Raw genomic sequence first — 14,781 nt, 5'->3', positions numbered from 1 at the left:
CTCTTCGACCTCTTTTCTCAGAATGTTGTAGTTCTCAATGTAGAGGTCTTTTGCTTCCTTCGTTAGACTGATTCCTAGATATTTCATTTTTGGGGGTGCTATTGTGAAAAGGATTGTTTCTCTAATTTCTCTCTCAGTGTGTCTGTTATTTGTGTATAAGAAGGCTATTGTTTTTTGAGTGTTGACCTTGTATCCAGCTACTCTGATTCTGTCAATTAAGTCTAGAAGTCTTTTGGCAGAGTTTTTAGGGTCTTCTATGTAGAGTATCATATCATCAGCAAATAATGACAGTTTAACTTCTTCCTTTCCTTTATTGCTTTTATTTCTTTCCCTTGTCTAATTGCTGTGGCTAACATTTCCAAAACTATATTGAACAGGAGTGGTGATAGTGGACATCCTTGTCTTGTTCCTGATTTTAGCATTAAGGTTTTCAGTTTTTGACCATTTAGGATGATGTTGGCTGTTGGTTTTTCATAGCCTTTATCAAGTTGCGATAAAGACCATCTATTCCAATTTTCTGCAGGGTTTTCATCATGAATGGGTGTTCAATTTTGTCAAATGCATTTTCTGCATCTATTGAGATGATCATATGGTTTTTGTCCTTGACTCTGTTAATATAGTGTATTACATTTATTGATTTGCGTATGTTGAGCCATCCTTGTATCCCTAGGAAAAATCCAACTTGGTCAGGTTGCATGATCTTGATGACCCTCTGTATTCTGTTTTCCAGCATCTTTTTGAGGATTTTTGCATTTGTGTTCATTAGGGAGATTGGCCTGTAGTTCTCTTTTTCGGTTGGGTCTTTCCTTGGTTTTGGAATCAAAGTAACACTTGCTTCCTGGAATGAATTTGGAAGTATTGCTTCCCTTTCAATCTCATTGAAAAATTTAAAGAGTAATGGCAATAGGTCTTCTCTAAATGTCTTGTAGAATTAAGCAGTGAAGCCATCAGGACCTGGGCTTTTCTTTGTAGGTAAATTTTTAATTATATTTTCAATTTCACTGATTGTAATTGGAGGTGTTTAGAATTTTTATATCTTCTTTGTTCAACTTTGGTAATTCATATGTATCTAGAAATCTGTCCATTTCTTCTGTGCTTTCCATTTTATTAGCGTACAGGTTCTCAAAGTAGGTACTGATGATCCTCTGGATTTCTGCTGTGTCTATTGTGACTTCACCTTTTTTGTTCCTAATTGCATGGATTTGAGCCTTTTCTTTCCTTTTTTTGATAAGGTTGGCTAAGGGTTTATCGATTTTATTTATTCTTTTGAAAAACCAACTTTTTGATTCATTGTTTTTTTGTATTGTTCTCTTAGTCTCCATTGCATTGATTTCTGCTCTGATCTTTATAATTTCCTCTCTTGTATGAGCTTTGGGTTTGTCTTGCTCTTCTTTTTCTAGGAGCTCAAGATTCAGCATTAGGTTATTTGAGCTCATTCTGTTTTCCTAGTGTGGGCATTCACTGCTATGAATTTGCCCCATAGAACTGCTTTCATTGTGTCCCATAGATTCCTGTATGTTGTATTGGCATTATCATTTATCTGTAAAAACTGTCTAATTTCTTCTTTAATTTCCTCTGACCAATTTGTTGTTCAGGAGAGTGTTATTCAATTTCCATGTGTTTGTGAAGTTCTTGTGGTTTCTTATGCTATTGATCTCTAGTTTAATTGCACTATAGTCTGATAATATACACTGGATAACTTCAATTCCTTTGCATTTACTTAAACACGTTCTATGAGTTAGTATGTGGTCTATTTTGGAGAATGACCCGTGTGCAGCCGAAAAGAATGTATATTCTGATTTTGTGCAGTGGAACACTCTGTGGACATCTATTAAGTCCATTTGTTCAAAAGCTTGGTTCAGTTCTAGTATTTCATTGTTGATTTTTTGTCTAGATGATCTATTTGTGACAGTGTGGTTTTGAGGTCCCCCCACTACAATTGTATTAGTGCTTATTTGGTTTTTCATGTGCATTACTATTTGTTTTGTATAGTTGGGGGCATTTGTATTTGGTGCATAGATATTTATGATTGTCAATCTCTTCCTCTTGGATTGTTCCCTTTACAAGTATGTAATGTCCTTCTTTGTCTCTCTTAATTAGTTTTGGTTTGAAATTTATTTGTCTGCAAATAAGATAGCTATCCCTGCTTTTTTCTGGGTTCCTGTCGTGTAGAGAACTGTTTTCCATCCTCTAACTTTCAGTCTATGAGTTTCTTTTTGAACTAGGTGCGTTTCTTGTATACAGCATATTGTTGGATTTTGCTTCTTAATCTATTCTGCCAGTCTATTTCTTTTGATTGGTGAACTGAGGCCATTAACACTGATGGTTATAACTGATATGTATTGACTTATCATTGCCGTGTTATTTTCCTGTTGTTGGTTCTTTTTTATTTTTTCCCCTCTTCTTTTAATTTCTTGCCTTGCCTGATGACTTTGCTCTGTTCAGCCTCATGGAGTTGTGACCTTCGTTATCTTTTTCTAGGATATTGTTTAGAATTGTTTGGAGTGCTGGTTTGGTATTCATTAAATTTCTCAGGTGTTCTTTGTCATGGAATTATCATTTCTCCATCAATTTTGAAAGATAGTTTTGCAGGATACATCAGTCTAGGTTGGAGGTTGTTTTCTTTTAGGGCTTGAAATACCCCACTCCAGGCTCTCCTTGACTTGAGGGTTTGTGTTGAGAAGTCTGCTGTGATTCTGATGGGCTTTCCTTTGCATGTGATTTGTTTCTTTTCTCTAACTGCTTGTAGTATTTTGTTCTTCTGTTGGGTTTCCGGGATCTTGATTATTATGTGTCTAGATGTAGATTTTTTTTTTTTAATCATGGCTAGTTGGAGTCCTATATGCCTCAGTTATGTGTATGTCAAATTCTTTTGCTCTGTTTGGGAAGTTTTCTGTCATTAATTCTGTGAACAGTTTTTTATGTCATTTGTACTTTCTCCTGCTTTTTCATGGACTCCTATCAGTCTTATATTACTCTTCTTTGCATCGTCTAGGAACTGTTGGATTGATTTCTCATGGTCCCTTACTGTTTTTAAGAGATCTCTCTTTTCTTGGTCACTGACCACCATCCTGTCTTCTATATCTGATAGTCTGTCTTCAGATTGGCTCAGTCTGCTATGTATGCTTTCAATAGAGTTTTAATCTCCTGGATATCTGAATCTGTTTCATGGATTCTATTTCTTTCCTATGCTGGGCATTCATGGTTTCCATCATGGTCCTGAGCTCATCTATTTTTTTTTTTATCTGTTTCTCTTCTAGAGTCTCTAATCATGTCTTTCACTTGGCTCACCATCTCTGTAGTTATCTGGGAAATTATTTCTGTTTTCAATTTTTCTAGAGCCTCATTCATCTGTTTTGTTACTTCCTGTGCTATCAGTTCAGGGTGTCCAGGTGGTTGATTATCAGACTTTTGCACCTCATTTCCCCCAGGATTTACCCTTGGTGGGGTGGAAGTCTGAGTTTGTGCCTTGCTTAAATGTCTTCTCACTTTTGTTTTTGGTACTGTCCTTGGTTTAATTCCTGGGTTGATAGTTCAATATTGCTTATTGTAAGTCTCTTTGTTGCTTGTAATTAGAACCGTTATGGAATAATTGCTTCTCAAAGATGTCTTCAAAATATAGCATTTTGAGTCTCTAATGACTGAGGCTATCTCGTTTTCATTATAACAGGAAGGACCACTGACTAGATCAATCACAACATCTTAGCCCAAGTGATACAATCAGCAACACCCTAGCATCAAGTACATCTTAGAAAATGACAATTTATGAAAGTTATTAATCTCTCACCTTTAACTGTGTGAATTAAATCAAAATCGAGGACCAACCCAACATATGTTTATTGTGAATAAACTCTTCAATATAGCAACTTTACCCTTCAGGATGGGGAGTCAGAAGGAGTTGGGGAGGGAGGCATAGATAGGTAGAAGGATAGGGAAAGGTTAGCAGTGAGGCCAGAGGACACAGGCAGGAGAAGGAAAAAGAGAATAAAAGAAAAATAAAGGAGAAATCTGAATTAGGGCCAGAACAGGAACAAAAGGGAGATGAAGAACAATGTGGGACAGCAAGAGTGTGAGTGAGAGAGAGAGAAAGGAAAGAGAAAAGAAAAAAAAAGAGAAAAATTAAAATTTGATAAGTGTAGGAAAAAATAAGCAAAAAACCCCCCAATAATAATAATTTTGGAAATAAAAATGAAAATGAATAGACAATAGACACAATAGACACCGTGGGCAGCAGTGTGCAGATATAAGTCAGTGAGTCTCAGCAAAGCGAGTTGCAGATGCATGAGATTCAGGCAGATTTCTGGCTGCAAGTCCCAAGTTGAGCTCCCTGTCCTCCTGTAGGGTTGAACTCTGCCAGGTTGTATTGCAGGTTCCAGCTGCCCTTCCCCTGAAGATAGTCCAGGTTCCGATGGGAGGTGATGATCCCTCCAACTTACCCAGGACGGTGGTCTGGTGTGCCTTTATGGCAGAGACTCTCTTCGCTTTTTCAATGGGCTTCAATTTTCATCAAGGAGCCTTAGAGTGGCCCTCTTTCTGTTGTTCACTTCTGCTCTATCTCCTGGAGCTCAGGACAATGGCCTTTATTATCCCCTGTGCCTTTGTAGTGTGGGACCAGGTACCGGTGCAGCCAGGAGGCCAGAGGTGGGGGTGGGAGGTGTGGGGGGGTTGCTGCAGGCACCCAAGGGGCTAAGCTGGTCGCTGGGAGCCGAAGGGGGTGGGGGGTAGGCAGGACAGAGGTCCTCACCTTCTGCTCGCTGGTCGCTAGGAGGCAGGCTAGAAGTAACTTCCTAACTATTAAGCAGTCGCTCCCCATTCTTCCACCATATACTGCAGTCACCACTAATCTACTTTCTGTTTCTATGGATTTGCCTGTCTGGATATTTTATATAAACGACATCATTTAATAGGTGGCCTTTTGTGACTGGCTTCTTTCACTTAATGTTTCACTGGCATAATGTTTTTAATGTCCATCCATGTTCTAGCATGTATCAGGATTCCATTATTATGGTTGAGTAATATTCCATTGTATAGATACACCACATTTGTTATACATTCATCTGTTGATGGACATCTCACTTGTTTCACTTTCAGAGTATTTTTAGTAACAATGCTATAAAACTGGTGTATGAATTTCTGTGTATTTTTCTTGGGTATATATTCAGGAGCACAGTGGCTGGGTCATGTGGTCTCTTTACCTGTAAGGACCCATCAGACTGTTTTCCATAGTGGTGGCACATTGTTTCACATTCCCATCAGCTGGATATGAGGGGCTGCAAACCCCACATCCCTCCCACTTATTCCAGTCTCCGCGGTGGGTGTGACGTGTGCGCTCACCGAAGTTTCCTGTTGCGTAATGATGTTGGGCGTCTTTGTGTGGTCATGTTTTATTTAAGTACACATTAAGAACCCTGGGCATCTGTGGTAGTCATCGGACAAGAGCCTGGGGACACTGGAGTAACCCGGATAAACACAGTTCTGTTTCCTCTCCAGCTTTAGACATGTAACAGGTCCTAAGAGTGTGGTCCTGGGAGGTGACCTATAGGCGATCCACCAGCCACAACTCCAGTCTGAAAGGAGTAGCAAGAGAGCTTGCTTCCTAATGTACGGTGAAACCAGAATTAGAAATGTGCGTGTTGGTAGCGCACTGGGAAACGGTTACAAATAACCCTTCCTAATTCTGGAGCTGGCATCCCAGAAATGTCAGGGATTCCAGAGGTGATTGAGTTGAAGATCCAACGCCACCTGCGTATCTAGGCTGTGTGGGGCTGTTGGGTGGAGCCTTCCTGGAACCTCATTAAGAGGTGACACATTATATTATGTTTTTTTAAATTTTTATTTATTTATTTTTGGTTCCAGGGATCGAACTCGTGACCTTGCACTTGCAAGGCAGGCGGCAGAACCACTGAGCTAAATCCCCGGCCCTGACACATTATATTTTAGAAAAATACTGCACCCAGAGGTAGAAGGGCAGGTGGGCGGGCAGGGAGGCTGGGAGGGTAGGGCGGGAGCCTGCCAATACCAGGGCAGTTCAGTCAGAGGAGGGAGCTCTGGACGCGGGCGCCCTCTGCCCCGCCTGTGGGTGTGCGCGGCGCACTGACCTGTGCGCAAAGCAGCAGAGACGGTCAGTTTCGCTTGGTGCCACTGTGCCGCCGTAATAAGAGCAAACAGTGACACCTTCCACCCACGGAGTCCTCCTCGCTACCCACCTGCGACGGTGAGAACCCAGCCGAGCTGGACCGGCGGCTCCAGGTCCTGTCCACACCGGCCCTCGCCCCCCTCGTCCCGGCTCTGTCCTGTCAGATTCACACAAAGGCCCAGGGCCTTTCCTGTCCGCGGGACCCACGACCTCGCGACACCGGGCCCAGGAGCACATGGACACCCAGGCACCCGAAGCCCCCCCCGGGGAGGAATTGCGGGACAAGGTGAGTAGCCTCTCCGCCCACCGCCCTGCGGTCTTAGGCCCAGGCCTGGAAATCCTAGGACTGACCGCAGTTGCGGGGTGGGCTGCGGGCTAGGAGGCACCCAGAGTCGTCCCTGGAGTACGGCCCCTCCTCGCCCTGCTAAGCCCCGGGTGAAGCCCAGCCCAGCTCAGCCCCAAGCCCCGCCTCCCAGTTCGATTTTGTCCTTACGACCCTCCAGCCCAGCCCCCACCCGCTCCCTGCCCCAACCGGCTCCCAGCAGGCCCCGCCCACTCGTGGGTGAGTTGGAGCAGTTCTCAGATCCTCCTTGGACAATTCTTGCTTTCTTATTTGCCAAAGGAAGTTCCAGTCCCAGAACACAGACTGATAAATGTACTCCGTTAAAAAGAGTTTACTACCTGTACATAATCTACGTTTTCCGGACCTAGTTGGATACCGCCTGATTAAGGGAGCCGCCTAGGGCTAAGGGCGGTGTATTGCATATGTACGTAGGAGCAGCACTTGGGATTCTGGGAACTGATGTTCCCTTCTCAAGATGGACACAAAGGGGAGAGGGGAGACTCAGGTCATACATGGGTAGATTTCAATGTGTAACTATAACACTGCACACAAACACGAAACGCTAGCAGTTATCGTAGCAATATGTCCGTGTGACTTGATAAACAATGCCAACTGCACTACCAATACCAGCTAATAAACACCCCGAGTGTAAAGGAAGGTAGAAATAGCAACGTTTCTGTACAACCCAGGAGCAAAAGTTGAAACTCCAATAGTAAGACCAGCTAATAACATTGAAATGATAAAGAGGGGGATACACCCACTTTTAGTAACCCATGGATGATGTTTTGGTTCTTCTGAAGAATTCCTGAGGGATTCAGGTGATTGAGGTTTTTTTCTTATATTATCGTCCGGATCTCTGGTTCCAGCTGTCACAGCTGAGGTGTATGATCATTCTAAAAGCGTTGTGTGGTCTGAAGAAATTTAGGGCCTGCTTACAATCTAGTTTTGTATGGCCAGCTGGTTGCAGAACTTGGTACCTCTGTCAAAAATTAACATACCTTTGTACGATCGTTTACTGCACAATAGCTGCAATATCCTATGACAATAGTAAACATTCAGTTGCCTTATGGGTCAATTTTTCAGGCAGAAAATCTACTTCAGGAACTTCAAGAACATTTTCAAGCTCTTACTGAAACATTAAACCACAGAAATATCCTTTTTCTATCATTAATAAATACTCTAGGGCTGGGGATTTAGGTCAGTGGTCCCACCGCTTGCCTGGCAAGCACAAGGTCCTGAGTTTGATCCCTGGTACCAAAAAATAAATAAATAATCTAATAATTTTGGATTATCAAATCACCATGGGGTATCTTTTTGTCCTGTGCCATTAGGGGATAATTATTTACTTAGGATGTCCCAGTATTTACATTTGTACTTTGAAGTGACATCCTGATGCATTAATTACCATTTACCTCTAGCAGAAGGCTTTACGTCCTGCTTGACCAGCAATACAGAATATTTGAGTGGCAAGTGCAAAGTTCAAGGAGCACAACTGCACAACATTTGTCTCTGGGGCTTTTCCTCAAGTGCCTCTATGGCCTAGCCTGCACCACAGACTATAAGCAATCAGCGACCTCAGAGAATAGTACTGAAGGTCTCCAACATAGAGTACTACTACACAAGGCTCTCTCTACCTACCATTATTTTGACTTCAGCAGCTCATGGTTTTGTCTCAGAACTTAAAACTTAGCTTCCAGTTTGAGCAAATTCATGTAAGGATAAGGTGTACCCTATGACTTGCCCAATTTGAGCTCACTTTTATAATTAAATGTATTTCTTTAAAAATCATGCAAAATATTTATATCTGGAACCACTTATTTTTAACTTTTGATTTTGAAGATAGGTTTGCACAGGACAAAAATTATTCTCAAACATGATAAAATTAAACCACAGGGAAGCTGATTCTAAAAAGTTAATTTCCATTATATTTATGTTGAGTTTGACTAAAACATACCAAACTCACATCCCAAGTCCATACCCAAGTAAGGTAAGCTAGGTTTTCAAAACTGAGCTCACAGCTTAAAGATTAAAGGTACACACTAAGAAAAACTCAAGGGATGTAGCAAATTTGCATTGACATTAGACTTTGATTCATTCATTTTAAAAGTTGCTTCTCTCATGGCACATTCATGCATACCTATGTTGAGCAGGTGCAGTCTGAAGCAGGGTCTCTGAGGGCATGTCAGGCTGGCTACTCTGCACTCCAGTTCCACATGTACAATTCTCCTTAACATAGTACTGGAAGAAATGGGAAATCGTATTGAGGACTTACAGAAGAATGTGAATGACCTAATGGTACAAGCTGGGATTGAAAATTGTTTTAAAGAACAAATGGTAAGGTCATTATTAGGAAACTCTGCTTTCAACTTGAAAAATGTAATCCCGTAGTTATTTACTATGTGGATTATTGTTGCTGTACTACATGAAAAACCTTTAAAAATAATAATAGTATTTCCAAGTGCTCTTTGTCATAATTCCTTTAAGAGTGCACATTCTAAATGGAAAACTTGTTTCGTGTTCTTCCTCAGTACACTATGGGTCATCTTGGGAGCGTTGGGAGTTTTGGCAATTTCTTCGCCTCGTCTTCTCGTGTTTCCATAGTGTTTTGTTTGTCTGGTTTGGTTTGGTTTGTCCTAAGGTTTGCAGGTGCTTATAGTGGCAAGACTTTGTTGCTAGTATGAAGACCTCTTTAGTTAGTGTCTGCTTTTCAGTGAATCACTTGGGGCTTGCCTAACTATAGTCCTTTACCTTTATCCCAAGAACCAACCACCTCTGTCAATTTGAGAAGTGAGGATACAGTGTAATTGGCCCAGCATCTAGTTGTGTGGGAATGGATCCGTATTGTTAATGACACAAAAGTAATCTAGATAATGGCATACAGAGAAAACCAATTAATATCAACAACTATGTCACACTGGCAATAAAAAATCAGCAACAAAAATAGCATCAAAGGCAAACGATATTGACATACCATAAGACCCAATAATATACCTCCCTGAACCACTGAAAAGAGACCTATAATTATACTATAAGCACTAAGACAAACACAATATTGACATACAGTAAATATCTACTAAAGGCAACAACTATGCCTCCACTAAGAATAGAAAAGAACTCAAAGTAATAACATAGAATTAACTATCTAAAGCTTACTTGTTATAGAAATAAAGATAGAGGGGATGGGGAATGGGAGAATGAAAGAAGAAAAATTGAAAAAATTAAGCAATGGAAGATGAGAAAGAGGAGAGAAAAGTGAGATAAAGGATCCTGTTAAGGAGTAAAAGGACAGTAGAATTAGATAAAGGCAACAGAGAAAAACAAAGCAGAAAAAGAAAAAAGGGAAAAGGGGAAAAGAAAAGAAGAGAAAGAAAGAAAAAATATCCTATAGCCCCCCAAAACAGTAAAGAAGAAAAACTGGGGCCAGGATTGTAACTCAGTGATGCCTTGCCTGCCTGGCAAGCATAAGGTCCTGAGTTTGATCCCTGGTAAGGGCGGAGGGCGGGTGGGGGGGGTGTCTTTCCAGGATCTGTAGTTTTCGAATCCAGCAAGTCACAGTTTTCTCCCCCTAGGCTTATGGCCTGTGGGTTTGTGAGGTGCCCCCACCCCATTCCACAGTCTTCCCCACCCCATGTCTTTGCTCACGATGGTAAATGGGGAAAGCAATCAAACCTCAGATCTGTGCAGGATGTAGGCAGCAGGGTGAGGGCTCAAGTAGACTACTGTCCTTAATGCCAGCACTTTCAGACCCAACCACTTCTGAGAGCCACACACTCGGAAAACTAGGAGTTTGAAAATAGTCTGGGCTGGGCCGGGTATTTTTCTCAGTGGTGCTGCACCTCACAAGCGCAAGGTCCTGAGTTTGATCCCCTATATGGGGGCCTGAGGCTGAGGGGAGTCTGGGGAACATGGTCAGGCTTTTTAAAAAAGAAAACAAAAATAAAATTCTGATTTTAGAGGGAGAAAAGAAAGATATAAGTTTAAGTCTGTTTGGATCAGTCTGTGCTTGATGACACAAGGTTTATGCTGTGGGCTTCAGGGGATTCTGCAAACTCTAAGATTGTGTTTCTATGGGGGGAGAGTCCATGACCCTACTAAAAATGTCTCATAGATTGAGCATTTTATCTATCACCCCTCATTGAACTGCAGTATCTATATTTTTCCTGCATGTATTTAGAATGCAGGGCGGGCTGGGGATTTAGTTCAGTGGTTCTGATGCCTGCCTCACAAGTGCAAGGTCCTGAGTTTGATCCCTGGTACCAAAAAACCCAAAAAACAAAAACACAAAACATCCTTTTGGGCCGGGGATTTAGCTCAGTGGTTCTGCTGCCTGCCCCTCAAGCTCGAGGACCCAAGTTCAATCCCTGGTACAAAAAAAAAAAAAAAGGAAGATAGAATGCAGGGAGACAGCGTGTTGCAGAGAATCATCTGTCCCTGAAGACTTCTATGGCTGGCTAGTCGGTGATGGTTAGTGATGGTGACAGTGATCAGTTCAGTGATCACAATCCACTGTCTGTAGCGTGTGTATTCATTGTTGTTTTTCAGAACTCAGAACTGACTCCCATCTGACTAGAAGGAATACTTTATCATTTATGGTTTTGTGTATACTGTATTTTGTCTGTATAAAAATGTTTTAATAATTACAGGAAATTGGGGTACTTTGTTGAAAACTGTATTTGAGTTTAACTAAACATTAATTAGTATACTGTATAAGTCAGCTGACCTTTTTAAAGATTTTTTCTATAGACTGAAGATATTATTATACAAGTCCCTTGAAACTTATAAGATTAAAACTGTACTTTTTGAGTAATAGTCTATATAATATAAATTCTGATTTTTAAGTAGGTATGTATGTATTTTGATGCCAGGGATCAAACTCAAGGCTCCAGTATGTTAGGCAAGTGCTCTATCACTGAATTATACTTCCATCCCACTAAAATTCATTTTAACAAATAAAAGAATAAAAAACCAAGGGGATGAAATAAAAATATATTTCAGCTAGGCATGGTGGCTTGCCTGTAATCCCAGCACTTGGGAGCCTGAGGGAGGAGGATCGCTGCAAGTTTAAGGCCAGCCTGGGCTACACAGCAAGACCCTGTCTCAAAAAAATAGACAAAAACCAACCAAACAAAAAATATAATTCAGAAGGTGATTAATTACTTATCAAAGACAGTAAGATAGTTGTAAACAATGGCACAATTTTTTGTGCATAATACTTATAAATCATGGAAGAAAAGCATAAACTATTAGGTATTTTTTTCCAAATTAAAATTGTATATATGGGTTGGGGATTTAGCTCAGTGGTTCCGCCACCTGCCTCAAAAGCGCAAGGACCCGAGTTCAATCCTGGGTACCCAAAAAAAATTGTATATAGATCTTTTTCCCCCTAGTACTAGGTATTGAACCCAGGACATCATGCATGCTAGGCAAGTGCTCTACCACTAAGCTACAACCCCAGCCCATATGTAAAATTTTTAAAAAGGTCACAGAAGCTGAGCTTGGTGGCACACACTTGTAATTCCACCACTCTGGGAGGATAAGGCAGGAGGATTCTAAGTTCAAGCCCAGCTGAGCAACTTAGTAACTTAGCAAAACCCTGTCTTAAAAAAAAAAAAAAAAAGAAATCACAAGCAGTTTTGGGAATTGCTTTTATTTATTTAATTTTAAATTTTATTTATTTATTTTTGGTACCTGGGATCGAACTCGGGTCCTTATGCTTGCGAGGCAAGCGGCAGAACCACTGAGCTAAATCCCCATCCCTGGAAGTTGTTTTTAAATAACTGCATTCCAATTCTCTCCTTCATCGTTCATCTCTTCAAAAGACCAGCAACATGTAGCATGACCAGTCTGAACAGTCACTAAAGAAGGCCCCAAAACCCAGCTAAATCTAACCAATTGGAAAGAAGAACCAGGTGTCTGTGAGACTCTTAGACTTTGCTTCCAAGAAAATCAGGCTGGCCTGCATTTCTCATCCTGGAGATGGATGCTTTTTCTCCCAAACAGAGCTGTCCTGAGTTCTGCGGTCACCTCACCCTACTCTACCCCTACAGAAGTAATTATGGAAGAAAAGCATGAAGATCCAACGCAAGCTTATTTTGTCTGTTATACAAGGAACTTTCAAGTAGTTATTCAGCATACCTCTCTCCAGGGCAAAGTAAAATACAGCTATTATGTAAAAAGGGGGGAGTGAGAGAAGGGGAAGGGGAAGTAAAAATTAAGATATGTCAGGTACACCAACTCCCACGATGAATGTAATCATTCATTATGCACTGCAAATAGGTACTAATAAAAATAAAAATTTTTTTAAAAGGACTCATAGTTTCTCATTTGAAAAAAAACATGATTCTGGTACATTATAAAACTCAAAATTGCCTATAATTCTAATACCAAGTAGTCACTGTTGACATTTGTCATATGCACAGTTTTATATACTGTAGTTGATCATACCGCCCATAATCTAATATCCTGTTCTCTTTTCAAATCATAGCAATTTTTCCCATTTGAAAATTTCATGCTCGCTTTTTCTACATCTGCCTAGTATTCCAGTTTATGGCTATAATAATCTAAGCAACTTAAGGTTTAACTATCCCTTAGACATTATGACCTTTTCCTACTTTCATGCTCTTATAAATAATGCCATGAGTGATTACCCACAAAGTCTTTGCGCATTTCATGAAGTTGGAAGTGTGACTGAAGCCATTGGCACTGGGGCTAAATGCACCCAAGAAAGAAGTACCACTTGATGTTCCCCAGGCCGGTGAGCATCTGTTTTTTAATCTTGTGTCTAGAAGTGCATCCTTTAAGTTTAGGTTTTTTTTGTTTTTTTGGTAACAGGGATCGAATTTGGGTCCTTGTGCTTGTGAAGCAGGCGGCAGAACCACTGAGCTAAATCCCTGGCCCCTAGTTCAGTATTCTTGGTGTTTTAAAAGCATGACAGTTCCATTTGACTATTTGGAAATTTCAAAGCATCTTTGTCATAATTGTAATTTTATCAGAAACCACAGTGAATATTTGAATTGAAGTAAATCACAGATTTGAATCCTCATCAGTAACACACAACAGTTTATAAACAAAGTAATCTAAAGAGATGAGGAAAGTAGAAAAGTAAACTTCCATTAGTTATTAACTAAAATAAAAATTTTGAGATTGTCAAAAATTTACTAACTCTAAATAAAGTTCAAAGTCAATCTCCTTTCATAAACTTGCCTTTAACACCTCAATTATTCACTGAAACCACAGATATCTTGAAAGAAATAATTTGGCATTAAATAATTACAGTACCTGTCTCAGTATCTTCCCCGGATCATAAGTCACCCATTTACATCACCTCTTACTTCTATTTAGAAGATATTCAAAGTGCTCCAAAAGGAAAAGGAGGGCACGTACATTTACACATGCTATACTCTTGCTGTACTTTTAGACAGCTAAGTTAGGCAGAAGTATTATAAGCAGTCAGACAGGGGCAGGTACTCGAGGGAGTCAGTGCAGAAGATGAGAACACATTACAACTGTGGCTGGAGGTGCATCTGTCTCAGGCCAGGCCTCAAGATAAAGACGAAATGACCAGGGCCGGGGATTTAGCTTGGTGGTTCTGCCGTCTGCCTTGCAAGCGCAAGGACCTGAGTTCGATCCCCGGTTAAAAAAAAAAAAAAAAAAAAAGATGGAATGACCAGGCCTACATGCCTTCCTGAGAGATAAACAGTAAATTGAAGATTACACTCACCTGGTCCCATAACGTCTCGATTGCCATCAGCCACCCAGGTGGGTGACCAGGACCTCCTGATCCAATTCTTCCTAAATAGGTTTTTGTTCTTTCCAGGTACCCTTGCTATGTGACCTGCTTCCCCATTGGCTCAGTATTACCTAAGCGGTTATACTTGTAATCTTATTGGTTGATCATAGTTTTGACCCATAGGGTGGGTAGCACTCACACCCAGGGTGGGGCACCCCCGGAACATCACAGCAAATTTTTTGAAAGGCACATTATTGGGGGTATATAGTGCCCATGTTTATTTTTTTTTTAGAAGTGTTTCTATTGATAAATTAATAACTTTAATTTTATGAGTTTTATTAGAAACTGAAAGTGTAAATAAGGATCAAAAGGTATAATAGATAATGTGAAATAGGAAGAAAAGGTCCAAAGGGGAAGGAGAAGTGGGAGGGGAAAGGAAAGAAGGGAATGGAATTAATATGAGAAAAGGAAAAAATGGAAACAGTCTTTGTAAATAGGGAAGGGTAGAGGGGTAGAAGGGAGGGCAGGGGAATGGGGAAAAAATAAGAACCAAGATATATTATGTAAAGGTAC

The 14,781-nt window shown here is 40.6% G+C and overlaps 1 protein-coding gene across 3 annotated transcripts in view; it reads left to right on the top strand.

Moving 5' to 3' along the window:
* The first annotated feature begins 6,040 nt into the window (after positions 1–6,040).
* Hsbp1l1 (heat shock factor binding protein 1 like 1) overlaps positions 6,041–14,781 on the top strand; it is a 36,254-nt gene continuing 27,513 nt past the window's right edge. Inside the window, exons 1-4 of one of the 3 annotated variants that reach the window (XM_004861904.3) lie at positions 6,051–6,422; positions 7,563–7,629; positions 8,719–8,813; positions 12,299–13,284. In XM_004861904.3, coding sequence (XP_004861961.1) covers positions 6,372–6,422; positions 7,563–7,629; positions 8,719–8,813; positions 12,299–12,313 — 228 coding nt within the window. In that variant the 5' untranslated portion in view covers positions 6,051–6,371 and the 3' untranslated portion in view covers positions 12,314–13,284. Of the gene's footprint in view, positions 6,423–7,562; positions 7,630–8,718; positions 8,814–12,298; positions 13,285–14,781 lie in introns of those variants that run through there. The other 2 variants (XM_021242129.2, XM_021242130.2) reach the window with 2 other exon arrangements.

This window comes from Heterocephalus glaber, unplaced genomic scaffold (assembly GCF_053883595.1).
Source record: "Heterocephalus glaber isolate CG9 unplaced genomic scaffold, H.glaber_assembly_v1.0 deba00000331, whole genome shotgun sequence".
NCBI classification, from domain to species: Eukaryota; Metazoa; Chordata; class Mammalia; order Rodentia; family Bathyergidae; genus Heterocephalus; species Heterocephalus glaber.
The sequence above is the reverse complement of the archived record's forward strand: the minus strand, read 5'-3'. Positions and strand labels throughout refer to the sequence as shown.